The 24,113-nt window shown below is 42.4% G+C and overlaps 1 protein-coding gene across 1 annotated transcript in view; it reads left to right on the top strand.

The window, feature by feature from the left end:
- The first annotated feature begins 2,195 nt into the window (after nucleotides 1–2,195).
- Nucleotides 2,196–24,113, top strand: part of LOC124673248 (cyclic dof factor 2-like) — a 24,142-nt gene continuing 2,224 nt past the window's right edge. The window contains exons 1-2 of the mRNA XM_047209368.1: nucleotides 2,196–2,378; nucleotides 4,502–4,639. Coding sequence (XP_047065324.1) covers nucleotides 2,196–2,378; nucleotides 4,502–4,639 — 321 coding nt within the window. The remainder of the gene's footprint in view (nucleotides 2,379–4,501; nucleotides 4,640–24,113) is intronic.

Here is a 24,113-nt window from a genome sequence, read left to right as displayed (position 1 = left end):
AGCTAGCAAGGGACCAACCAGCAGTCTTATCCTTGCCAACCCCAACCGAACCTCCTCAGTTGTATGTGTCGCTTTTGCTGCTTCTAGATCTCCACTGCAGCTTTTGTTCCCTGCGACGAGCGTGATTAACAGTGGAAATAGCGTTGCGAGGTGGGCAGGACGACAGGTTGCTTGGTCAGCCACAGCGCCACGCCGACGGTTATGTTAGCACGGCATATGCACATGGAACCGGTCGACGAGTGACAGCGTAACGGACCCGTTCGTTTCACCTGGCTGCTGTCTACTGATGGCGATCGTCGAAGTGATCCAACACGGATGCACCATAGATGCAGGTTGTGCTAGCTGTGCATGCATGCGCGCGCGGACGATCTTTGTCCCAGCCCCGAGCGCGCGCGCTGTCTGTACAAGTACAACGGTCGCTATATGTAGCTGTTGTTCCACACCAATCACCCATCCATCCGGTTGAGGTTCACGTCGTTGCTGAAACCTCTTCGTGTGTGCAACATTATCAGGCCAGTGTGCAACTTGTACTACCAGTACTCAATCCGTGCTTAACAGTGGAGTATTATAAGATATCGTAGTATTGACTATCTATGAACCAAAATGAGTGAACTTACGCACTGAAATATGTCTACACCTTTTAACGAGAGAAATATATTGATATAAAATAAGATACATATTACATACAACCAATGCACCATAACCGTCACCAACTAGTTCAGAGAGTAAGGATGAACAAAACCGAACAAAACTAATAAAATAAAGAAAGAAAAAAAGACCCCACCAGAACGACCAACCCCTAGAAGCAGCTCGACCCAAACCACCACAAAATACAACAACCCAACTGCATAAGAGATTCTCCAAAAACGACGCTACCAAAAGAGAAACAGTGCACCAACGCGATGTCATTATTGCCTAATCAAAGATTGGAGATATTCACAATCTGAACTCCACAAACAATGCCATCAACAAGGATCACTATTGCGAAGTACAACCAATTACAATCATAACTTAGCTTTTCACCCTGGAAATGGAGACTTGGTGCTCGAAGATCAGCACCAAATGTTAAGTCCTAAATATTTTTGCTCCCACTTGCTGAGGCCGCCGCTGCAAATCATCAATGACTAGGCTCACATGCATGCACATGTGCGATCCGGACAGGAACAACGTTCCACGACCATGCCCACACAACAACCTATGATACCATCTTGATCTTCCGATCATAGGCGTCTTCTCATTCCTCACCTCAGCCAACACCATGAACATCGTAAGCATCGACATGTCCAAGGGCGTCAACGGAAAGCAGAGCTTCGCAACACGTTCCGTTGACACATGCATTTTTTTAAATAAATAAACCTAAAACATGTTATAATAGTGAACGGATGAACCCATCCGTCGCCAAGTAACTGACGATGACTGACTCGGACCGACACACCTTCGTACTTCCTCCCAAATCCGAGTTCCAAGGCCTGCAATCCTGCGGGGTAAAGCTCTATCCTTCCGAGTAAAGCAACAAAAAGAGAGTGTACCATATGCATGGGCACGACACGGATTAGGCCAAGCAGCAGCGTTTGCTGACCGGGACTATCCATATCCAAAAGCTAGAATGTGTACGTACATACGCTCTAGGCAGGTATAGTAGCAAAGAAAGCAATCAAATTCCTACGATTTGTCTACTTCTTGCATCTACATTCTGCTCATCTCGTCATCTTTTGGGCATCTGCCACAACGAGAGCCAGGGAACAATCAGCCCCGCTCTGGCATCTTGTCTCTTCCTCCTCCGCCTCCGACGTCAATAAATGAGCAGATCCTCCGGCCGGGTCGAGACATAGCACGTACCGGGGTTGGTCGCTGGTTTGCCTTTTGGGGCGCACAAGGTGACCCGGTGAGCAGCGGAGGTTTTGGGCACGGCGCGGCGCGCGCACTGGCACTAGCCGAGCCGGGGCAACCGTTGTGATCGACAGGTCCTCGTGCCGTGTCCGCGCCTTCTTTTCACCTGATCTCAGCGACATCTCCTTGTCTTCACGTACGTACGTCCACCCTCGTGGTTCCTTCGTCGAGTCGACCGAGCAATGTTGGAGAGATAAAGACACAAACACATCTTGGGTTTCAGCGCGGCTTCCACGAGCCGCCGGGAATCCTCCTCCCGCCGCCTTCCTCCAGGTCCTCCCTTTCTCCCACCAATCCTCGCGCCGATGCCGGCGAGCGAAGCCCGGTTGGTGTCGGTGGCGGTGGGGTTCCCACCCCTCCTCGTTTGGCGGTTGGAGGCGCGGGACGTAACAACTGGTGGTGATGTGGAGTGGTTCAATGGAGGCGGCGCGAGCCGCGTCTTCTCCATCGACCGTCTGGGTGGTGGTCGCAATGTTGGTGTACTCGTGGTATGGGTGGCCCCTTGGCGTACACTGTGGGCGGTGCGGGTCCTCTTCTCATGTGTTGATTGCGGCTTCCTAGGCTGCCGACGGGGAAGATCTGGGCATCCAGACATGTTGGGTGGCAGATGGCGGCATGGGGGCCTTTGCATCGAATAATAATGGTGGTCTGGCCATGCTGTTCTTCGAGCAAAAATTTGTCAATCTGCTTCGTGTAGGCCTCCTCGATTTGGACCCCGACGAGTTTCGGCCTACCTCTCAAAAATTTCTATAGTTTGGCGCATGGCGTCACTGGACATCTTAGTTGGAATTGATCCGGTCGTGCTCACCCTTTAGCCAGCGTGGCTTCATTAGGGCGTGGTGTGAAGCTTCGCTTTCTTGTCGGTCCTACGGGACATGTCTAAATATAGATTTCTATGGTATTGATAGAGGTGGAGAAAGTCATGGTGGATGCGATTTGAAGGTTTGCAATGGTGGAAGGGTGTATCGGTTGCGATGAAGACTTGTTGCACATATTCTTTCTAGTGTTTGATGACTTGCAAGATCGACATTGGCAAGAGTGGTGGCTGCACAGGTGAACCTTTTTTGCGGTGCTCTACGGGTATCGAGTCACGTTTTCTATGGTGAAAGTTCAAGGTCCGCTCTTCATTGGATGTACATCCTTGCTAAAGGCACTATTTTGTGAAATTGGACTTTCTCTAGGGTGACAACCTAAGATTTTCGATCGGATGACGACAAGGCTCATGCATTGTTTCCTTCTTCGATGTGTTGCTCTTGAATAATCCCTTTTGTAGTCCGGGTGTTGTCTTAGATTGTGGTTAGAGTGTTGTTGTTGCGAGCGTCTTATTACCACGACGGGTCTTTGTTTTTTTTTATCTCTTTTTAGTTGTGTGCATCTTGATGTCTTTGAACACCTTGTTGGTACAGATGCTAGGTGTAATTGATATCTTCGTGATATTAATACATTCCTTTAAAAACGTATGATATTGATGAGCCATATGAGAGTTGGTTCAACATTTGTACAAAATTCACATATGTAGTATTATAATACAGTATTGTACTTGCTTTTGTCTATGAGTATAGAGTATATAAATAATAGTGTGACTTCTTAGGTTTTTTTTTTGTTAGATCAATTTGCATTGTCGTGATACACAAGACGCCGTCCAATGAATTAGCAGCTTCGGTATATACTCCCTTCCTCATAGAAGTTATCTCTATTTCATCTAAATATATATGTATATGTACACTAAATCTTGCATAGATACATATTTAGATAAAGTTAAGACATCTTTTGTAAGATGGAGGAAGTACATAATAACCCTAGAATTAAGCAGCAAACCTAGTAGCTAGGCATACTTAGCACGGGGCAACAATTACAAATTAGGTAGGTACGCACCAACACTTCTGGACTAAGCATCATTATGCCTCCTAAAGTTGGTTTATGAATGCAACTAACAGCCTAAAATAAACATCCCAACCCGACATTACGCCAAAAGTGTACATGTGTGCGTGCGCAGCGCATATGCACATCCTCGGTGCCATCTCGGCCGTGCAAGTTGGTGGAAAGTCCACTACTGATGCCTAAAGATGCAAACAATGTTGCTAATTCGGCTGTGGGAGTGTTGTTCTTTAGCTCAAGGTTTGTTTTACTAGTAGCTGACAAACATTAAAGTACAATAAAAGGCTGTTAGTGACAAGGACTAAAAAACATGGCTCACGAGACTGAGTAGTTGGAACAATTTACGCCATGCACGTACAGTGAAGGTCTACCTAGGTAGCCACTGATTAATTTTATTTCTTGTTACTACACGTATTGGGAGTCGAATGATTGAACATGGACGTACACATTTAAGGAGTGAATCTTTAGTTGTGAACTTCTGATACCATGAAGACATATTTGGTTGAATCTATAGTTCTAAACTTTAATCTGCTCATTCTTTTTAGACGAAATGCACTTTGGCTTCAACAATTGAAACACACTCCTTTGGTGTTGACACCACCATAACTCATCCGGCCGAACATGTTACATTCCCCTCAATACTGGCACCATCATGATGAATTCAGCCGAATAGGTTGCGCCGATGCAAGCCTCATACTCGGACTTTTTGGTGGTTAGCATATTCACTATACAGGCTAAGAGCATTGATGAAGTCCTTGATCTAGCTGGTGACCTTGCCCATGAGAATGAACGGCATGGCCACCTCGTCCATGCTCAATTTCTTCTTTCCAACACCAGTTTGGCTGTCTGTGGTTGCCAGTTCTGCGGGAGGGTGGGTGAAATTTGGTGGGGTTTTCTAGAATGGTGGTGGGATGGCTCTAATACCAAAATTTCAGCAATTTGGTACCAATTTAGGGTATCTTGATAGGATTTTTCATAGTCTTAGGAACTACAGTCATCGATACACTAATTGACATTGTATAGAACAACAAGTTGTGTGTCTAAGGAATAGAGCTAGGGGTGGGAAGGATACAAAACTGCATAGAGGGGGTGAATAGTCGTAATAAAAATTATGATATTGGCTAGAGCAGATGATGAATCAATCTAACATTTAATTTGTCAAGCACAAAACCTATTTATGCTAGGCTCAACTATGTTCACCAACAACTTATGCCAAAAAAGATAAACGATTATTTGATAGCAAGATAACCAACTTCAAACGCGATGGGTATCATAAAGTAAATTAAATGCAGAAGTAAATGGGAAGTGTAAAGAATTAACCAAGGCACGCGTCTCCTTCGATGCAACCGAACTTCACACCCTTTTAGGTGCTACACTCCATTGAAGCGATGCGAAGACACAACGCTCTCCAAATGCCATAATAGCCACTACAAAAAAAAACATTATATGATGCTCATTCTATGACGATTCAGCAAGAAACGCCACATTTCAGAATTTTGATGATTTAATGACATTTATGCACTATATCGTCACATAATAAGCACCATATAATATCACATATGTTGTAGTGAGCTAATCGTGTTCTCCCAGAGCCTTCTCACCAAAAGGGAAGTCCTGGATCCACTATGGGACCCTTGAGGGTAGTCACAAATACCTTCAATCCACTATAGTTATTTTTGCCTAGAGACCTAGGTTTATCAAATCCTTGGAACGTACTCCCTCCAATAGGGATTATAATGGTAGAGGATCGATTTATAATACCAAGAAAATCCATAACTTAATCTCCTTAATTATTTCATAAACTAGTAGTTTCACACGCATGAGGGAAGAGAGAAAAAAGGTGAACATGCATTGGTGGAGAGAGGACAATTAATGAGAGAGTGCTTCTAAATCCTAACAATTAAAAAAACTCTTTGGCCTTATAATACCGAAAGGAAAGAGTACTCGATAGTATGTCTATCGATTTGGTCAATGGTATGATGAAGTTACTCATTCGAGAGCCCTCTTGATATTACGGCTATCGATCCTATAACACGGTCTCTCAACAACCACTACGAGGGCAGTAAAATAGAAAAACCTATCAAGTTCAAACCTTTTCCTTGTGCAATCCACTTGAGATAGATGACGATGATCTTAACATCCTCAAGATGGGTTAGTTCATAAAGTGCATTTGTCATTTGCTTACCATACCACGAGGTCACTTGATCCCACTTGGTACAGCATGTAGATTTGTGTGTTGATCAACTTGAATCAAATCTTTGCACTTTATCTTGATCAACCTCATATATACCTGAGCATTTCTCGGGCCGGGTCGGGCCTTGGGCCGGGCCGACCAAGGCCCGACGCGGAAAATCTTGGCCCAGGCCCGGCCCGGCCCGACCGTCGGGCCGGAAATCTTGGCCCAAGCCTGGCCCATCATAAGGAAAGCCCGTCGGGCTGCGGGCCTCGGGCCGGGCCGCTTCCTTAAATCGCGCAAAAATCTGGCCCAGGCCCGGCCCATGCTGACCATCGGGCCAAAAAATCTGGCCCAGGCCCGGCCCACAGGCATGGTCGTGTCGGGCTTGGCCCGGGAATTTCGGCCCGGGCCGGGCCGGGCTTCCCATGGCCAGGAATAACCTCATATCATTTATTTTTAATCATTATTATGATGTCTTGAAGATAAACATGAATGCTCAGTCAACCGTATTCTCAAAACATGCTTCCAATAGGCTCTCTAGGGTCACACCATGAATGTCACCTTGGTCATCACTTCATTGTCTATGGACAAACCCTTCAATTATAACTCAATGCACAAAAAATAGTTCATATGGAATGTCATTAATTATCATAACCACACTTGGGGGCTTCATGCTATTTTAGATAGTCAACATTGTTCCTATGATCCAACTTAATACCTCTCTTCTCCTTCGCCGCACCTCATTTAGCTTGGGTTTCCCTAGTCCAAGCTGACGGGTTGGCCTTAGTATTGGGCCCAATCCATGACAGAGCAGCGTAGCGATGGTTCAGCTTAAGTAGACGGGCGGGCCTTGGTCTTGGGCCCAATCCATGACGGGCCAGTGTAGCGTGGGTTTGGCTTAGGTAGATGGGCGGGCCTTGTGGGTTTCTCCTCTTGGTTCCAAGTGTCGCTTTGCGGTGCAGTAGCAGTGCTGCTGACACAATGTGACCAAATGGGTATCATCTAGACTAAAAGGAACCATGCCACATTGTCACTTCCCTTATTTCTAGGGCCCATAGGATTAATGTACCAGGCAACTATTCTAAATTCTCATCTTTTGCGAAACGACTATTCTCAAAATTCAAACTAAGAGAGATGGTTCATCATGATACGTACTCATAGTGGGGTAACTTCAGTAGGATCCAACACACCAAATTTTCTTAGAGCAAGTACAATAGTGGGCTTATAGCCTGTCTACTTGCCACTTTTGTATATATGAGAGACATGAAAAGGTAGGGAAAGTGTTATCTAATGCAAGAGCCTGCTGCAGCGCGTGCTCCTAGGTATCTTATAAGAGTGTAAGGTGGACCATATACCAATAAACTAGTATATTCTTATAACTAAGTAGCTAACTATTATGCATGTTAGCTATAAACTGACTATAGATGATATGGCACTAGCCACTAGTTGGCTGGAAAGCTCAAAGTGTAGCCCGAGCTACGCATCTGTTTTTTTTTTTTACAAAATTCGAATTCAACATTTAAAGTTTCAAAGATTCTAAAAATGTGAATATTAGCCAATGATGTACTCTACCACTGTGCAAATTTCAGGATGAAATACGTTATATTAGAGGCTACACAATAATGAAAAATTCTAACAAATGTTGGAGGTTTCAAAATCGGTATTGTTCACGTTTTCAGATCCATGGATATGTGAATTTTGCACAGCCCAAAATACCGAGTCTTTCATATTGCTTTGTTTCACAGTTGTAAAGTACATCATTGTCTACCTATAGAATTTTTGTTCCTAATTTTTTGAAACTATAAAATGCCATTTTTGATTTTTTGAAGAAATGGCTCCATGTAGCCCAAGCTACAAAATGTCACACTCCTATTGGTTATACTATTAAAGTTGCTTTTATATAGAAATGAGTTAATAAGAAGAGACCAGAATAGAGTAACATAGCTACTCATCGTAGTATCGCACTTTTCAAAACACAGTAAATTTACAAGCTAAGCAATGAAGACATCTATAATATGGAGTACTTCTTTAACATTATCATGCATTAGAATGTAATAGCATAGTCTAAATCATTATGCACTATGACTAGCCTATGTGCTATTGCGATGAACCAAATATTACCACGTCAGCAGGACGCACACAAATGTTCCCTCATGTCCGGAGAGATATAGCTGCGCTCCTGCTTGTAGTCCAATGTAGTAGTAGAAGATGAACACGGGGAAACGAAGAGGTGCGTTAGGCAGATTGGCATGATTGGTCTGGCCGTCCCGCTAATTAAATTACACGGAGACGGAATCATGAAGCTGGAGCTCCCCTTTCCGGCCACTGTCGGCCCACTCGCCGCCGAAATCCGCCTCCGCCGATGGGATGGGCTGTCGCCGACCGGCTGCATGCTACTTTAGACCGCCGCGGCGCATCTAGCCCGACACGTCGCCAGTGCGCTCCGGCAACTGGCCGCGTCGATCATGCCAGCATTCGCCTCAGCATGCGGACACGTCGCTCGGCGCGGCGTGAGAATTGACACACAGAGCTCCGTGCGAGCTCGACGAGCGGTAACTTTTCGGCCGCAGATTGCAGATTCCATGCTGCACTGGGTGCACCGCATGTAGCAAGGTGACAAGATGGATCGCAGGCATGAGCAGAGCAGAGCAGGTGAGTGAGCTTCTCGCGCAGTCTGCTCGTCGTCGTCGTCTGCTGTGGTGCCGACGAGGTGGGGAGGAGGAAACGGCCGGGGCAAACCGACCGGCGGGCCAATGATAGGCGACACGAGCCCCCGCGCGGCGCGGCGCTGCCACATTCTTTAGCATATTCTGGGACGTGGAGCGCGGAGCAGCAGGAGAATTCTCTCGTCGCCGCCGCTGCCACAAGTTGCTTCGCGCATCGCACCGATAGTAGATTCCCTGCACCACCACGTCAGCCACCAAGTTAGATAGATAGATTCTCAACGAATAAATTAACCTATCGTTGCACGTGAAATTTATATGAAAGCTCACGTCCACGAAAGACTTAGGATCGTCATCGACCTAAGTTACCATCACTATATAAAGTTGTTTGTTATACAATCACAAGATGTGTTGAATCCGTAGAATCCTCGAAACGGGCATCCATCCCGCTTCATAAATAAAGCCGCACAGTACAAGATGATGAGTAGAAGCTCTAAGAGCATCTCCAGTTGCGTCCCCAAAGCGTCCCCCAAAGGAATTTGGGGGACGGCGGCCAAAAAAACGACTTAGTCGTGTGCCCCAAAGGCCGTTTCGGTCCGGACGTGCTCCAAATGTTGTCCGGCGTCCCTCGTCCATCCCCTGTGTATAGAGTCTCTACCGGGGACGCCGGACACAACTTTTACACTTACTTTTTGTTTGGAGGTCGCGTTTGGGGGACGTGGCTAGAAAAGGGACCTTTTCCAAACAAAATTTTTGTCCGGACATCCCCCAAACGACTAATCCGGCGCTTTGTCCGGACATCGTTTGGGGGACGTGACTGGAGATGCTCTAACAAAACATATCAAAGAAAAACAAAAAGTACAGAAGAGCCAACACTTCCACCGAAGCTACCAAAAAGAGCCCGAGAAGGACCAGAGCTCCACAATGATAACCCCAAGAACGTAGCAACACATATGCCATTGCCGAGACCACAAGGTCAAAGGTTTTCATCCAGAGCCCTAGCGTGGCTACCTTGCCACAGCGGCGTCATCAAAAGGGTTACGACACCCGCAAAAATCGTTGTCGCTTGATTCGAAACGTAAATCTTATTGTCAAATAAATAAACCTATCGTTATTGTCAAATAGGGAAAAAAACTATTGTTGCACGTCTAGTAATGTGTAGTATGACAGGTTTTGCTTAGTTGTTCGTCTACACCGATGTTATGCTAGTGTGAATGTGTAGTATGTTTTTGTTGAACTGCTGAAATCCTACTCATATGTAAAATGGTATTGCGTAGATGCCAATTTTGTAAGTCGATCACCACTAGAAAAATAGCTATAGACCCAGGGTTACCACCGGCACGCTAAAAAAAGTGCAAGCTGGTGCTATTTGCCGCCGACGAACGTGGCGCACCGGTAATAACTTCATACAGCCGACACATGTCCGTTTTGGCACGCCGACGATAAGTCTAGGCCCGGTCCGGGGAGGGGTGCAAACGTGCACCAGACTTACCACCAGCACACTTGTATAGTGGTGTGCGGTGCACGTCTGCAACCCCCCTCTCCCCTGATCCGGAATTAACTTTTCAGATTCGAAATAAATAAAAGAAAATGTTAGAAATTTTGAAAAATAAAATCCTTCGAGGTGACCATGTATTACGTATTCTAGTTGTTAGGAAAGTTAACAAACATGAATTTTAACATATCATGCAAAATGGTGTCATGTTTCGGTAAAACGGTTTTTCTGGTTGCAAACGACCTCTGATAAAAAGTTTTTTATCTGAAAATGTATCTACATAAATTTTTACACCGGTTTCAATGCCTACGGCCGTTTACCGATTTATTAGATTCATCGGAATCAAAAAGGAAATAGGAGTTTTTTTAGGTTTTAGATTTTGGTACAAAATTTCAAAAATAATACCACCGGCACACCACCATATTGGAACGCCGGTGGTAACCTAGCATATATATAGAAATCAACCCACATTTCTTGTCCTTTTCCACTTTCTCGCCTCGTCCTCCTCCTCCCTCCTCCTCCTCTCCTACACCGGCAGCCTCCTCCTCCTGTTGCTGCCCTAGCCTCCTCCGGCCTCTTCCTGCACCGACGGCCATGACCACCTACACCTCTGGCGTCCTCATTCTCCTCCTACACTAGCGCAGCGATGAGACCACGACCTCGGCCTCCTCCTCCTACACCGGTGCGGCGATGAGTTCATGACCTCATCCTCATCCTCCTCCTCCTCCTACACCGGCGCAGCGATGGGACCATGACCTCGGCCTCCTCCTCCTACACGGGCGCAGCGATGGGACCACGACCTCGGCATCCTCCTCCTCCTACACCGGTGAGGCGATGAGACCAGGACATCAGCCTCCTTCTCATCCTCCTACATCGGCACGGATAAGACACCATGGCCACGGTTCCCGATCTAGATTGGCTTTTAAAAATTTTTGGAAACAATACCGCCAGCGCACTAATGGTTCTTGATGGAAGCGGTTGGCAAATTCCAAAAGGATGGTGTGATGGGAGCACAACAGCAGGTTTTCCCTCAGTAAGAAACCAAGGTTTAATCGACCAGTAGGAGAAATGCGTGACCACTAAAGGTATTGCTTGCTGACTATCGGCAGGGCACACTACCAGCGTCAGCAACAACCTAGAACCTGCACATAACACAACAAAAGTACTTTGCCCCAAATTACAGCCAGGTTGTCAATCTCACCGGTTTGCTGAACACAAAGGATTAAACGTATCAAGTGGAAAGACGTGTTTGCAGTAATTAAAGAGAACAGTGGTTGCAGAAAGTAAACAGAACATGATTGCAATAGATAAATTTATCAGTGTAAAGGAAAAGGACCGGGATCCATAGTTCACTAGATGTGTCTCTCCATAAAGATAAATAACATGCTGAGTGAACAAATTACAGTTGGAAAATTGACAGAATACCGACCATACATGACAAGATGATTACTATGAGATTCGTTTGGGCATTACAACATAATACATAGACCATAATCCAACTGCGTCTATGACTAATAATCCACCTTCTGGTTATCGTCTGAACCCCTTTCAGTATTAACTTGCAAGCAACAGATTATCACATTAAACAATGTGTATAAAGTAAACAATAGAATTGCCCTGGGATAAAACAGTGTTTTTTCTCCCTAGTAGCAACATCACATCTACAATCTTAGAAGTTATTGTCACTCTTCCAGAAAACTAGAGGCATGAACCTCCTATCGAGCATAAAAACTCCCTCTTGGAGTCACAAGCATCTACTTGGCCAGAGTATCTACTAGCAACGGAGAGCATGGAAGATCACAACATATGAAAAGAATATAATCGATCTTAACATAGTATTCAATATTCATCGGATCCCAGCAAATACAACATGTAGCATTACATAAGGATGATCTTGATCATGTAGGGCAGCTCACAAGATCTAAACATGAGGCACAATTTGGAGAATACAACCATCTAGCTACTACTATGGACCCATAGTCCAGGGATGAACTACTCACGCGTCACTTCGGAGGCGGGCATGACGATGTAGATGCTTCCGGCGATGATCTCCCCCTCCGGCAGGATGTCGGGAAGAGTTTCAGAACCCTCCCGAGCTAGGTTCTGCAATGGCGGTCGCGACGGAACTTTTTGTGGATGGAGGCTCGGGTGTTTAGGTTTTTCCCGAGATCGTGAATAAATAGGCGGAAGGGGCAAGGTCGATGGAGGCCAGGGGGGCCACACCACCCCTAGGTGCGGGTCACACCCAGGAAGCCTAGGGTTGGTCTGGCCACCCTGCGCCACTTATTCGACCCCCCTCTGGACTCTGTCTTTGTTACGGAAAATATTGACTTCAACTTTTGTTTCGTCCAATTCCGAGAATATTTCCTGTACAACTTTTCTGAAATACAAAATAGCAGTAAACAAGGAATTGACACAGTGGCATCTTGTTAATAGGTTAGTGCCGGAAAATGTATAAAAGTACAACGAAGTATGAGCAAAACATATATAAATTGATGTAAAACAAGCATGGGGCATAAAAAATTATAGAAACGTTTGCGACATATCAAGCATCCCCAAGCTTAACTCCTGCTAGTCCTCGAGTAGGTAAGTGATAACAAAATAATTTTTGAGGTGACATGAAGTCAACACAATCTTGATCAAGCATTGTAAAGAATTGTGAGCTGGGATTAAAGTACTCTAAACATAGGCATGATAGATACAATTCTAACAATAGAAGTTAGCAACTATGTTATAACATGAGAAGTAACTCAAACAAAGGATCATGAATAATAGCGCATTGAAAGCAACTGTTTGTTTATGAGCATAGAGAAAACATAGCAAAGTGGTACTCAACATGTCCTTTATGAAGTAGCAAAACATAAATGCTAGGACACCTTCAAACTTCAAAGGATGACTAGATACAAGTAATTTAAGAACAAGCAATAGCAGATAAAAATGAATCAATCAATAATAATTTTGGGACTATGCACATTATACTAAGAATGACAACTATGCTCTCTTTATTGATGCATAAAGAACAAGATGAAGATTCAACATAAAAGTAAAAGAGAGGCTCTTTGAAGAGTAAGCAAAATTAACAAGTTTTATAAACCTAACACAAAGTATGGTACTCATTAGCTTTGAGCTCTCATTGCCCCTATAATAAGCATCTTGAATGGTTAAAGTTAATGTGATGGCAAATATGAGCTATATGCTTGACAAATCACAAGTTGAAAATCTCATGCCCCTTGAATACGAGTTCCTAAACCTAATGCTACTCAATTTAGGTTCCAAATAAGTTCTTGTCATTGTAAGTATACATGTATCATCGAGAACCGCCAATGGGTACCTCCTGCCCCATGATATGGAAGTACTCTTGTAGGAGCAATCACATGCCAAAATGACAAGACAAACAGACAATGAGCATCTCATCAATCTTTTTATTTACTATGGGTATAGCTTTTTATGGAAAATGCTTCATAGAATGCTCACTATGGTTCGCTGTAAATTTCCACCATGAATGATGCATGGCTTAGATTAGTGGCCCAGACGTTTCTCTAACACATATACAAACTCCATGGGCTTAAGAGTTTCCATTTTATTTCGCACCGCTAGGCGTCCATAAACAAAAGAACATGTCATCAACTAAATATGAATAAGTGCAATGTTGAAAGCGTTCCCCATGAAACCATGGTTGTGCTAACTCCCAACTCGCAATTTGCAAACATATAAACTTCATAAGATAGTCACAATGATCAAGTTTATTAAGTGCAAGAAAGTAAATGTGTCGTCAAGTTCGTGAGAGCTTTACTAACTAATTTTCTCATGACAAAATTTAATTTGAAAGATAAATAAAAATATGATGAATATACTTGGAATAGCAATGATGCTAGTAGGTAGATATGGTGGACACAATTGGCAAACTTTTGTTTTTGGTGGTTGGATGCACGAATAGAGCTCATACTCAGTACAGGCGGAGGCTAGCAAAAGACTGGGAGCGACCAACTAAGAGAGTAATAATGGCCATAATCATACATAGCGACAATATATTAATTAATCAAAGCATAAAGTGATATTACAAGTCAAAAACTAAATGATCATAGAGGCTTTAGTTGACTGGTTATAGTCATAACATGGTATAAGCATGTGCCAAGTCAACCCAATAAAGCATCAAAGGAGATGGAAATAACACATGATTCTTTCAATAGCACATTATGCACTCTCATATATTTGAGACAAGTCATGCTACAACAATAAATACTAAGAATATGACAAGAATAACATACAACATTAAATGCCAAAGTCTATGCCACAGTTTAGACAAGCTTCCTTTTGCATCACTATAAACATGAAACATTTTACTCGTCTCCAACACCAATCAAGTTATTTGAAATAGCTTTCAGAGATGAAAATCAATATGGAGCAGAGAGCTAATCATACAGAAATAAAAATACTAACAAGCTCTAAACAAAATTAGAATCGAAAACCAAGAGCTAAACGAGTACTAGAAAACTAGAACACTCGCAGAACAATAAGAGCGAAAACTAGAGCGTTCTATGCAACTAAAATGGAGCGTGTCTCTCTCCAAAACAAATATGAAGGGATCCAACCATATGCTACAGCAAACAAAACTAAACTAAACTAAAAACAAAAAATGCTCCAAGAGCAACAGATAGTGTATGAAGCAATAAAAAGATAGCGCATAGAAAGATAACCTCATGCTATGTTGATGAAGAGGGGATGCCTTGGGCATCCCCAAGTTTTGACGCTTGTACCTCTTGTATATTTCTATGGTGACATGGGCATCCACAAGCTTGAGTTTTTATCCATTCTTCATCTCATTACATCGTTCTTCTCTCCCTACAATTGAAAACGTCCTTCATACAAAAGTTCACACAATTCTTATTAGCAGCATTAGTACAATCAAAATAAACAAATCCATTTGGGTTTAGTTATAACATATATCAAACATCTACTAAAGCAATAGGTACTGTAGAAACCTCTTAAAAAATCTATTTGATCAAAAGAACTCAAAAAGAAACAGATTAAGAGGCAAATGCAAATAGTGGCAGAAATTTGTCAAAACAGAACAACATGTAAAGAACGATTTTTTCCAAAAATCTTATGTTGCTCAACTCGAAAAGTGTTCAACTAAAAAAAGTTAGATAATAACCTGGGGCATATGCAAAAAAAAGGGAAGCTCAAAATTCCGCCCTGGTTGTTCATATGAATTTTTATGGTGATAGCGTAGAATCTGTTTTCAGGACAACAACTTCCCCAAATCTTACTTTCTTCCTATTAGAGGCTATTCTTGGCACAAAAACTAAATAAAAATGATAAGAAGAGGTTATTACAGAGGTAATAGCTTCCAAGACTCAAAAGAAAGAAAAATTACAGAAATAAAAATTGGGTTATCTCCTAAGCGTGCTTTTCTTTAACGCCTTTCAGCTAGGCGCAGAAAAAGAGCTAGCATCAAGTATTATCAAGTGAAGAAACATCAACATCATAATTTGTTCTAATAATAGAGTCATAAGATGACTTCTTTCTTTTTCGAGGTAAGTGTTCCATACCTTTCTTGAGTGGGAATTTATATTTAATAATCACCCTCATATCAATGGAAGCACCAACAGTTCTAAGAAACGGTCTTCCCAAAATAATTGGACTAGAAGCATTGCATTCAATATCCAAGACAGCAAAATCAATGGGGACAATGTTATTTTTAACCATAATAAAAACATTATTAACTCTCCCCAAAGGTTTATTTGTAGCAATATCAATAAGATGAGCACCCAAATAACATTGTTCCAACGATGGCAAATCAAGCATATCATAGATTTTTCTAGGCATAACAGAAATGCTTGCACAAAGATCACATAAAGCATTGCAATCAAAGCCATCTACTTTCATATTAATGATGGACTCCCAACCATCTTCTAACTTTTTAGGAATAGAAGCTTCACGCTTTAATTTCTCTTCTCTAATTTGCATGAGAGCATTTGTAATATGCTTCGTGAAAGCCATATTTATAGCACTAGCATTAGGACTTCTAGAAAGATTTTGTAAGAACTTAATTACTTCATAGATATTGCAATCATCAAAATCAAACTCATTATATTCAAAGGTAAGAGACTATTGTCTCCCATACTCCGAATAATTTCAGCACACTTATCAGAAACAGTTTCAGTGGTTCTAGGCAATTTTGTAGAAGGAGCGGGGACTTTTCCTATACCAATTATTTTACCATTAATAGTAGGAGGGTGGCTAGAATTTGAGACTTTGTTACTAGTGGTGGTGGTGATGGTACAAATTTTAGTAAAATTATTATTTGTAGCAATTTCATCTAGTCTTTCCCACCTAGCATGCAATTCCGTCAACATCCTAACATTTTCATCAATTCTAACTTGAATGGAATTCAAAGTTTTACTTTCTTCAACATCATGAGGCATAACTTTTAATTTAAGAAATTCAACATCATGAGCAAGGCTATCAACTTTAGAAGCAAGAACATCAATTTTGCTAAGCTTTTCCTCAACATTTTTATTAAAAGAAGTTTGTTTACTAATAAAAATCCTTAAGCATGACTTCAAAATCAGAGGGTGCACTTTTATTGTTGTTGTGGGAATTACCATAAGCATTACCATTATTAGAAGGATATGGCCTATAATTGTTGCTTCCAAAATTATTACTATAAGCATTATTGTTGAAATTGTTGCTTTTAATAAAACCCACATCAACATGCTCTTCTTGAGCAACCAAAGAAGCTAACAGAATATTATTGAGATCAATATGTGCTTTACCATTAACAAGCATAGACATAATAGTATCAATTTTATCACTCAAAGAAGAGGTTTCTTCAACAGAATTTACCTTCTTACCTTGTGGAGCTCTCTCGGTGTGCCATTCAGAATAATTTATCATCATATCATCAAGTAGTTTTTTTGCAGCCCCCAAAGTAATGGACATAAAGGTACCTCCAGCAGCTGAATCCCGATGGTTTCTTGAAGAAAGATTTAATCCTGCATAAAAAAAGTTTGGATGATCATCCAAGTAGTCAGTCCATAAGTGGGATAATTCTTTACCAAAGATTTCATTGTTTCCCAAGTTTGAGCAACACGTTCATTATCAAATTGTCTAAATTTCATTATGTCGCTTCTCAAAGATATAATCTTAGCAGGAGGATAATATTTTCCAATAAAAACATCTTTGCATTTAACCCAAGAATCAATAATATTTCTAGGCAAAGCTAGCAACCAATCTTTAGCCCTACCTCTCAAAGAGAAAGGAAACAATTTCAGTTTTATAATGTCACCATCTACATTCTTATACTTTTGCATCTCACAAAGTTCAACAAAATTATTAAGGCGAGAAGCAGCATCATCAGTACTAACACCAGAAAATTGCTCTTTCATAACAAGATTTAATAAAGCATGCTTAATTTCATAGAAGGCTGCTTCAGGAGCACGTAGAGCAATAGGTGTACAAATAAAATCATTGTTGTTTGTGCTAGTAAAGTCACACAACTTAGTATTTTCAGCAGAACCCATTTTTAGCAATAATAGAAACTAATTTTTTTGTGTTTTTGATATAAAGGAGCAAACAAGATAAAAATAAAATAAACTAAGCAAAACTATAACAAAGTAAAGAGATTGGAGATGAGAGAATCCCCTTGCAGAAATTTTCTTTCTCCCCGGCAACGGCGGCAGAAAATCTTCATGGTGCTTGATGGAAGCGGTTGGGAAACCCAAGAGGAAGGTGTGATGAGCACATCAGCAAGTTTTCCCTCAGTAAGAAACCAAGGTTTAATCGACCAGTAGGAGAAAGGCGTGACTTCTGAAGGTGTTGCTAGATGACTCTTGGCAGGGCGCACTACCGGCGTCAGCAACAACATGGTACCTGCACACAACACAACCAAAGTACATTGCCCCAACTTACAGTGAGGTTGTTGATGATCCACAAGTATAGGGGGTGTATCGTAGTACTTTCTATAAATAAGAGTGTCGAACCCAACGAGGAGCAGAAGGTGTTGACAAGCAGTTTCGATGAAGGATTCACTGTAAATGCTCACAGACAAGTATTCGAGGGGTTTTGATATAGCAGGATAAATAAAGTACAAGTAAATAAAATGCGAGAGAAATAATTGCAGCGAGTGGCCCAATCCTTTTTAGCACAAAGGACAAGCCGGTTTGTTTACTTATAATGACCAAACGTTCTTGAGGACACACGGGGATTTTAGTCTAGTGCTTTCGCTTCATATGGCTGATTAATCTTCATTGTTTTGATAAGTGTTGTGTGGGTGAACCTATGCTAATGCACCGCCCTTCCTAGGACTAATACATACTTGTGATTATACCCCTTGCAAGCATCCGCAAATACAAGAAAGTAATTAAGATAAATCTAACCACGAACCTTAAACTACGAGATCCTCGCTATCCCTCCCGCACCGATATACTAACGGGGGTTTAGGTTTCGTCACTCCGGCAACCCCACAATTAGCAAACGAATACAAGATGTACTCCCCTAGGCCCATAAAGGTGAAGTATCATGTAGTCGACGTTCACATGACACCACTAGAAGAGTAACACCACAACTTAAATATCATAATATTGAATACTACTCAACAATAATTCACTACTAACATTTAGACTTCACCCATGTCCTCAAGAACTAAACAAACTACTCACGAGACATCATATGGAACATGATCAGAGGTGATATGATGATGAATAACAATCTGAACATAAACCTTGGCTCAATGGTTTCACTCAATAGCATCAATAACAAGTAGTAATCAACACCGGGAGAGTTTCCCCTATCAAACAATCAAGATCCAACCCAAATCGTTACAGCGGTGACGAGATGAAGCGGTGGAGACGGCGGTGTAGATGGTGGAGATGATGATGATGATGATGATGATGATGATGATGATGATGATGATGATGATGATGATGATGATGATGGAGATGATGTCCAGCTCGATGACGATGGCGATGGCGTCGATTTCTCCCTCCGGGAGGGAATTTCCCCGGCGGATTCCTGCCCGCTGGAGAGCTCTTTTCTCTCTGGTGTTTCTCCGCCCCGCAGAGGCGGCTCTGTCAATTGTCCGTCACTCCCCAGGGCTTAGGTTTTCGGGACGAAGAAGTACGCGAAGGAGAGGCGGCCAGAGTGGGCTGTGGGCCCCCTCCCCACAAGGCGGCGCGGCCAGGCCAGGGCCCATGCCGGCCTATGGGGGGCCCATGGCGGCCCCTCTCGGCCCCTCCTTTTGGCTCCCTTCGTCTTCTGGAAAAATAGGATTTCTCGTGTAATTGCCGTCAATTGTTGATCTTCAGAAATATGGTGTTCCGACGGTGCTTTTTCCAGCAAAATCCTGACTCCGGTGAATAATTCTCCAATGATCATGAAACATGCAAAATAGGTGAAATGACATAAGTATCATCTCTAAATATGAAATATATCAATGAATAACAACAAATTATGATATAAAATAGTGATGCAAAATGGACGTATCAACTCCCCCCAAGCTTAGACCTCGCTTGTCCCCAAGAGAAACTGAGCTCGATAAACAAGACCACATGTTTATGGAGTGAAGAGTCGATAAATAAAATACGGACAAGAAACATCATATTGATTCACACAAGATATTCTAGTAAACATTCTCCTCATATAACTCATCTTGGAATAAGTAAAGAGAAATCACAAATAGAGGTGCATAGGAAATCATGATTGGTTATGGCAAACTTTGTTCTTGGTCAGAGAACTATTAACATATTGTACTTATCTTCTAAACAAAGCTTTCATATCAGAATTTATATGGCAGGGCTCTCATCCTTAATCATAACAATCTCCTCATAATAATTGATAACTTTCAAAGTCATATTCATTCAGATAAAATTTGTACTAAACAAGAAAGCATAAAAGACATGATTAACTGAATCATAGCATAAATCACTACAAGAAAAGTTGCCATGGCCGACGAAGTTGAAGTCACGTCGTGGTTGCTGGTGTACCATGGCCGACGATTTTGGTCCCTCCGTGGTGCATGTCAAAACTTTTTTTTTCTCGTTTTTGAGGCCACCTAGCCCGACGAAAGCGGCCAAAACGTCGCGTATGGTGGCCCGGGACGTGGTGCATCTCGAAATCTCGGGTTCGCCGGCCGAGTCAACGCAAATCCGCACCGCCGAGGGATGTAGGGCCCGGATGGCAGCCTCTCTGGCATTGTTTTTTTCTAGATCGCGCCATCTCGTTCAACGTTCTCCGATCGAGCCGTTTACGATGCAGGATCATGGGTCCCGCATGTCATCCTCTATGAACCAAAATTCTTTCTATTCTTGGATTTTTTTGACCCCCGATTTCCGGCTACTTCCTTTTTCTTTTGATCCCTTGCCGCCTTGGAAACGTTGAGACCGCTCGCTGCTAAATGGGACCCGCATGTCATCCTCTATGTGCAATCAACTTTCTTTTCTTGGAGTTTTTTTTGGCACCTCAAATTTGGTCACTTGCCTTTTTCTTTCGATCCCCTGCCGCCTCTCAAACGGTGATACCGCTCGCCGCTAACTGGGACCCGCATGTCATCCTCTATGTAATATAAAACTTTCTTTTCTTGAATTATTTTTGGCACCTCATATTTGGTCACTTACCTTTTTCTTTCGATCCCCTGCCGCCTCTCAAACGGTGATACCGCTGCTGCTAAATGGGACCCGCATGTCATCCTCTATGTACTATAAAACTTTCTTTTCTTGGATTTTTTTTGGCACCTCATATTTGGTCACTTGACTTTTTCTTTCGATCACCTGCCGCCTCTCAAACGGTGATACCGCTGCTGCTAAATGGGACCCGCATGTCATCCTCTATGTACAATAAAACTTTCTTTTCTTGGATTTTTTTTTGGCACCTCATATTTGGTCACTTGACTTTTTCTTTCGATCCCCTGCTGCCTCTCAAACAGTGATACCGCTGCTGCTAAATGGGACCCGCATGTCATCCACTATGTACTATAAAACTTTCTTTTCTTGGATTTTTTTTGGCACCTCATATTTGGTAACTTGACTTTTTCTTTCGATCCCATGTCTGCCTCTCAAACAGGTGATACCGCTGTCGCTAAATGGGACCCGCATGTCATCCACTATGTACTATAAAACTTTCTTTTCTTGGATTTTTTTTGGCACCTCATATTTGGTAACTTGACTTTTTCTTTCGATCCCCCGTCGCCTCTCAAACGGTGATACCGCCGTCGCTAAATGGGACCCGCATGTCATCCACTATGTACTATAAAACTTTCTTTCCTTGGATTTTTTTGGCACCTCATATTTGGTAACTTGACTTTTTCTTTCGATCTCATGCCACGTTTGAAACGTTGAGGTACTCGCTGGCTCATGGGACCCGCATGTCATCCTCTGTGTGCTATAAAAGTTTCCTTTGTTGGTTTTTTTTTCACCCTCTAATTTTTGGCTTGCCTTTTTCTTTTGATCCCCTGCCCCCTTTGAAACGTTGAGTAAGCTGTTGGTTCAAGGGACCCGCATGTCATCCTCTATGTCCATCAACTTTCTTTTCTTGGATTTTTTTTCACCCCCTAATTACTAGCTACTTTCTTTTTCTTTTGATCTCAAGCCGCATTACAAACATTGAGACCGCCGCTGCAAAATGGGACCCACATGTCATCCTCTATGTACAATAAATCTTGGATTATTTTTGGCTCCTGATATTTGGTCACTTGCCTTTTCTTTCGATCTCATGCCGCATTTGAAACGTTGAGTAAGCTGCTGGCTCATGGGTCCCGCATGTCATCCTCTACGAACAATAAAAGTTTCCTTTCTTGGAGTTATTTTTTACCCCTAATTTCTCGGCTATTTGCCTTTTTCTTTTGATCCCTCGCCTCCGTTGAAACGATGAGGACGCTGCTAGGCAGTGTCGGTCCCACATGTCATCCTCTATGAACAATAAAAGTTTCCTTTGGTGGATTTATTTTTGACCCCTAATTAATTTCTCGGCTATTTCCTTTTTTTTCTTTTTGATCCCCTGCCGTCTTGGAATTGTTGAGAATGCTGCTGCCTCATTTTTCTTTTGGTCCTGTGCCGCCTTGGAAACGTTGAGACCGCTGCTACAAAATGGGACCCGCATGTCATCCTCTATGTACAATAAAGTTTCTTTTCTTGGATTATTTTTGGCTCCTGATATTATGTCACTTGCCTTTTTCTTTCGATCTCATGCCGACTTTGAAACGTTGAGGATGCTGCTGCCTCATGGGTCCCGCATGTCATCCTCTCAGAACGATAAATGTTTTCTTTTCTTGTATTTTTTTACCAACTGATTTTTGGCTTTTTTTATTTTTGATCCCTCGCCGCCTTTGAAACGTTGACTCCGCCGTCGGCTCATGGGTCCCCGATGTCGGCCTCCCCGTACAAGAAACATGTGATATTTTATTTTGCGTACAATAAACGTTGTATTTCGCTCCGAGCTATTGCAAACGGATAAATTAAATCTTTATATCTACATAAACAAACTTATATGTTGAATCTCCTTGTTTTTTGTTTTTGCGAAGCATAGGACTTTCCTCGTTTTTTTTTTGAGAAAAATCCGACCTTTCCTCGTTTTGGAGTGGGCTGAAATTGTACGAGTCAAAAGGCCCAGCAGGATAGTTCGAAGGCCCGGATGTCCGATACATGCCCAATTGAAATCTTTCTTTTCTTGGATTTTTTTCACACCTCGATTTCCGGCTACTTCATTTTTCTTTCGGTCCCGTGCCGCCTTGGAAGCGTTGAGACCGCTGCTACAAAATGGGACCCGCATGTCATCCTCTATGTACAATAAAGTTTCTTTTCTTGGATTATTTTTGGCTCCCGACATTATGTCACTTGACTTTTTCTTTCAATCTCATGCCGACTTTGAAACGTTGAGGAAGTCTGCTGGCTCATGGGTCCCACATGTCATCCTCTATGAACAATAAAAGTTTTCTTTGTTGGATTTATTTTTTTCCCCTAATTTCTCGGCTATTTGTCTTTTTCTTTTGATCCCCGCCCCTTTGAAACGATGACGACGCAGTCGGCAAGTCGGTCCCACATGTCATCCTCTATGAACAATAAAAGTTTCCTTTGATGGATTTATTTTTGACCCTAATTAATTTCTAGCTATTTCCTTTTTTATTTTGATCCCCTACCGCCTTGAAATAGTTGAGGATGCCGCTGCCTCATGGGTCCCGCATGTCATCCTCTCAGAAAGGTAAATGTTTCTTTTCTTGAATTTGTTTACCAACCGATTTTTGGCTTATTTTTTCTTTCGATCTCCTGCCACCTTTAAAACGTTGACAACGCTCGCCGGCTCATGGGTCCCCAATGTCAGCCTCCCCATACCGCAAATCCTCTTTCTCGCAAAGGTTGTATTTCTAGATAGATAAGGTGGATTCGAATCCGCCATGGTTCGTGCAGCTCAGTAAGCCTTCTTGCACTAATTAATGGAAGTAGTGTATCGCAAGGTCAAGACATGTGGCTCGGTGTAATGAATCTATATGAATCATGTTGTGGGTTCAATCTGATAGTTCTCTAACAGGTCAGCCAAAATAGAAATTAAGTTTTTTTCTAAAAGGGAAATGCAAATTAAGATGAACACAAACATTAGTTATCATAATAGCCGATCATACATACATACTTGCTAAGAGCAAAAGCTTGCCGAGTTTTACCACCCATACAATTAATTAGCGGTTCGTGATAAGATAACCTTATATAAGTATAACTACAAATGCATTTGCTAAGGGCTCATGGGACAACGAACTAGACAACCGCGAACTTTATGACCAAGCATGTCACAGCGGCATCGAAAGATCTTGACCTTCAACTTTGATCCAATGCGAAGTTTGGCACCGTCAATGAACTTTTTCCACTGGAAGTAACATGCCAAGCGGCCATCCGTGGGACCGACAGAGTACCGTCCCTCCACGGTGAGACCTTCACTCTCCATGACGAGGGATATCTTGCTCCTTCGGCCAGCATTGAGATCCTTGGAGATACTTTTAGGCAATTTCTGATTCAAAGCAAGAGAT

The sequence above is a fragment of the Lolium rigidum genome, chromosome 7 (genome assembly GCF_022539505.1).
Source record: "Lolium rigidum isolate FL_2022 chromosome 7, APGP_CSIRO_Lrig_0.1, whole genome shotgun sequence".
Taxonomy (NCBI): domain Eukaryota; kingdom Viridiplantae; phylum Streptophyta; class Magnoliopsida; order Poales; family Poaceae; genus Lolium; species Lolium rigidum.
The sequence above is the reverse complement of the archived record's forward strand: the minus strand, read 5'-3'. Positions and strand labels throughout refer to the sequence as shown.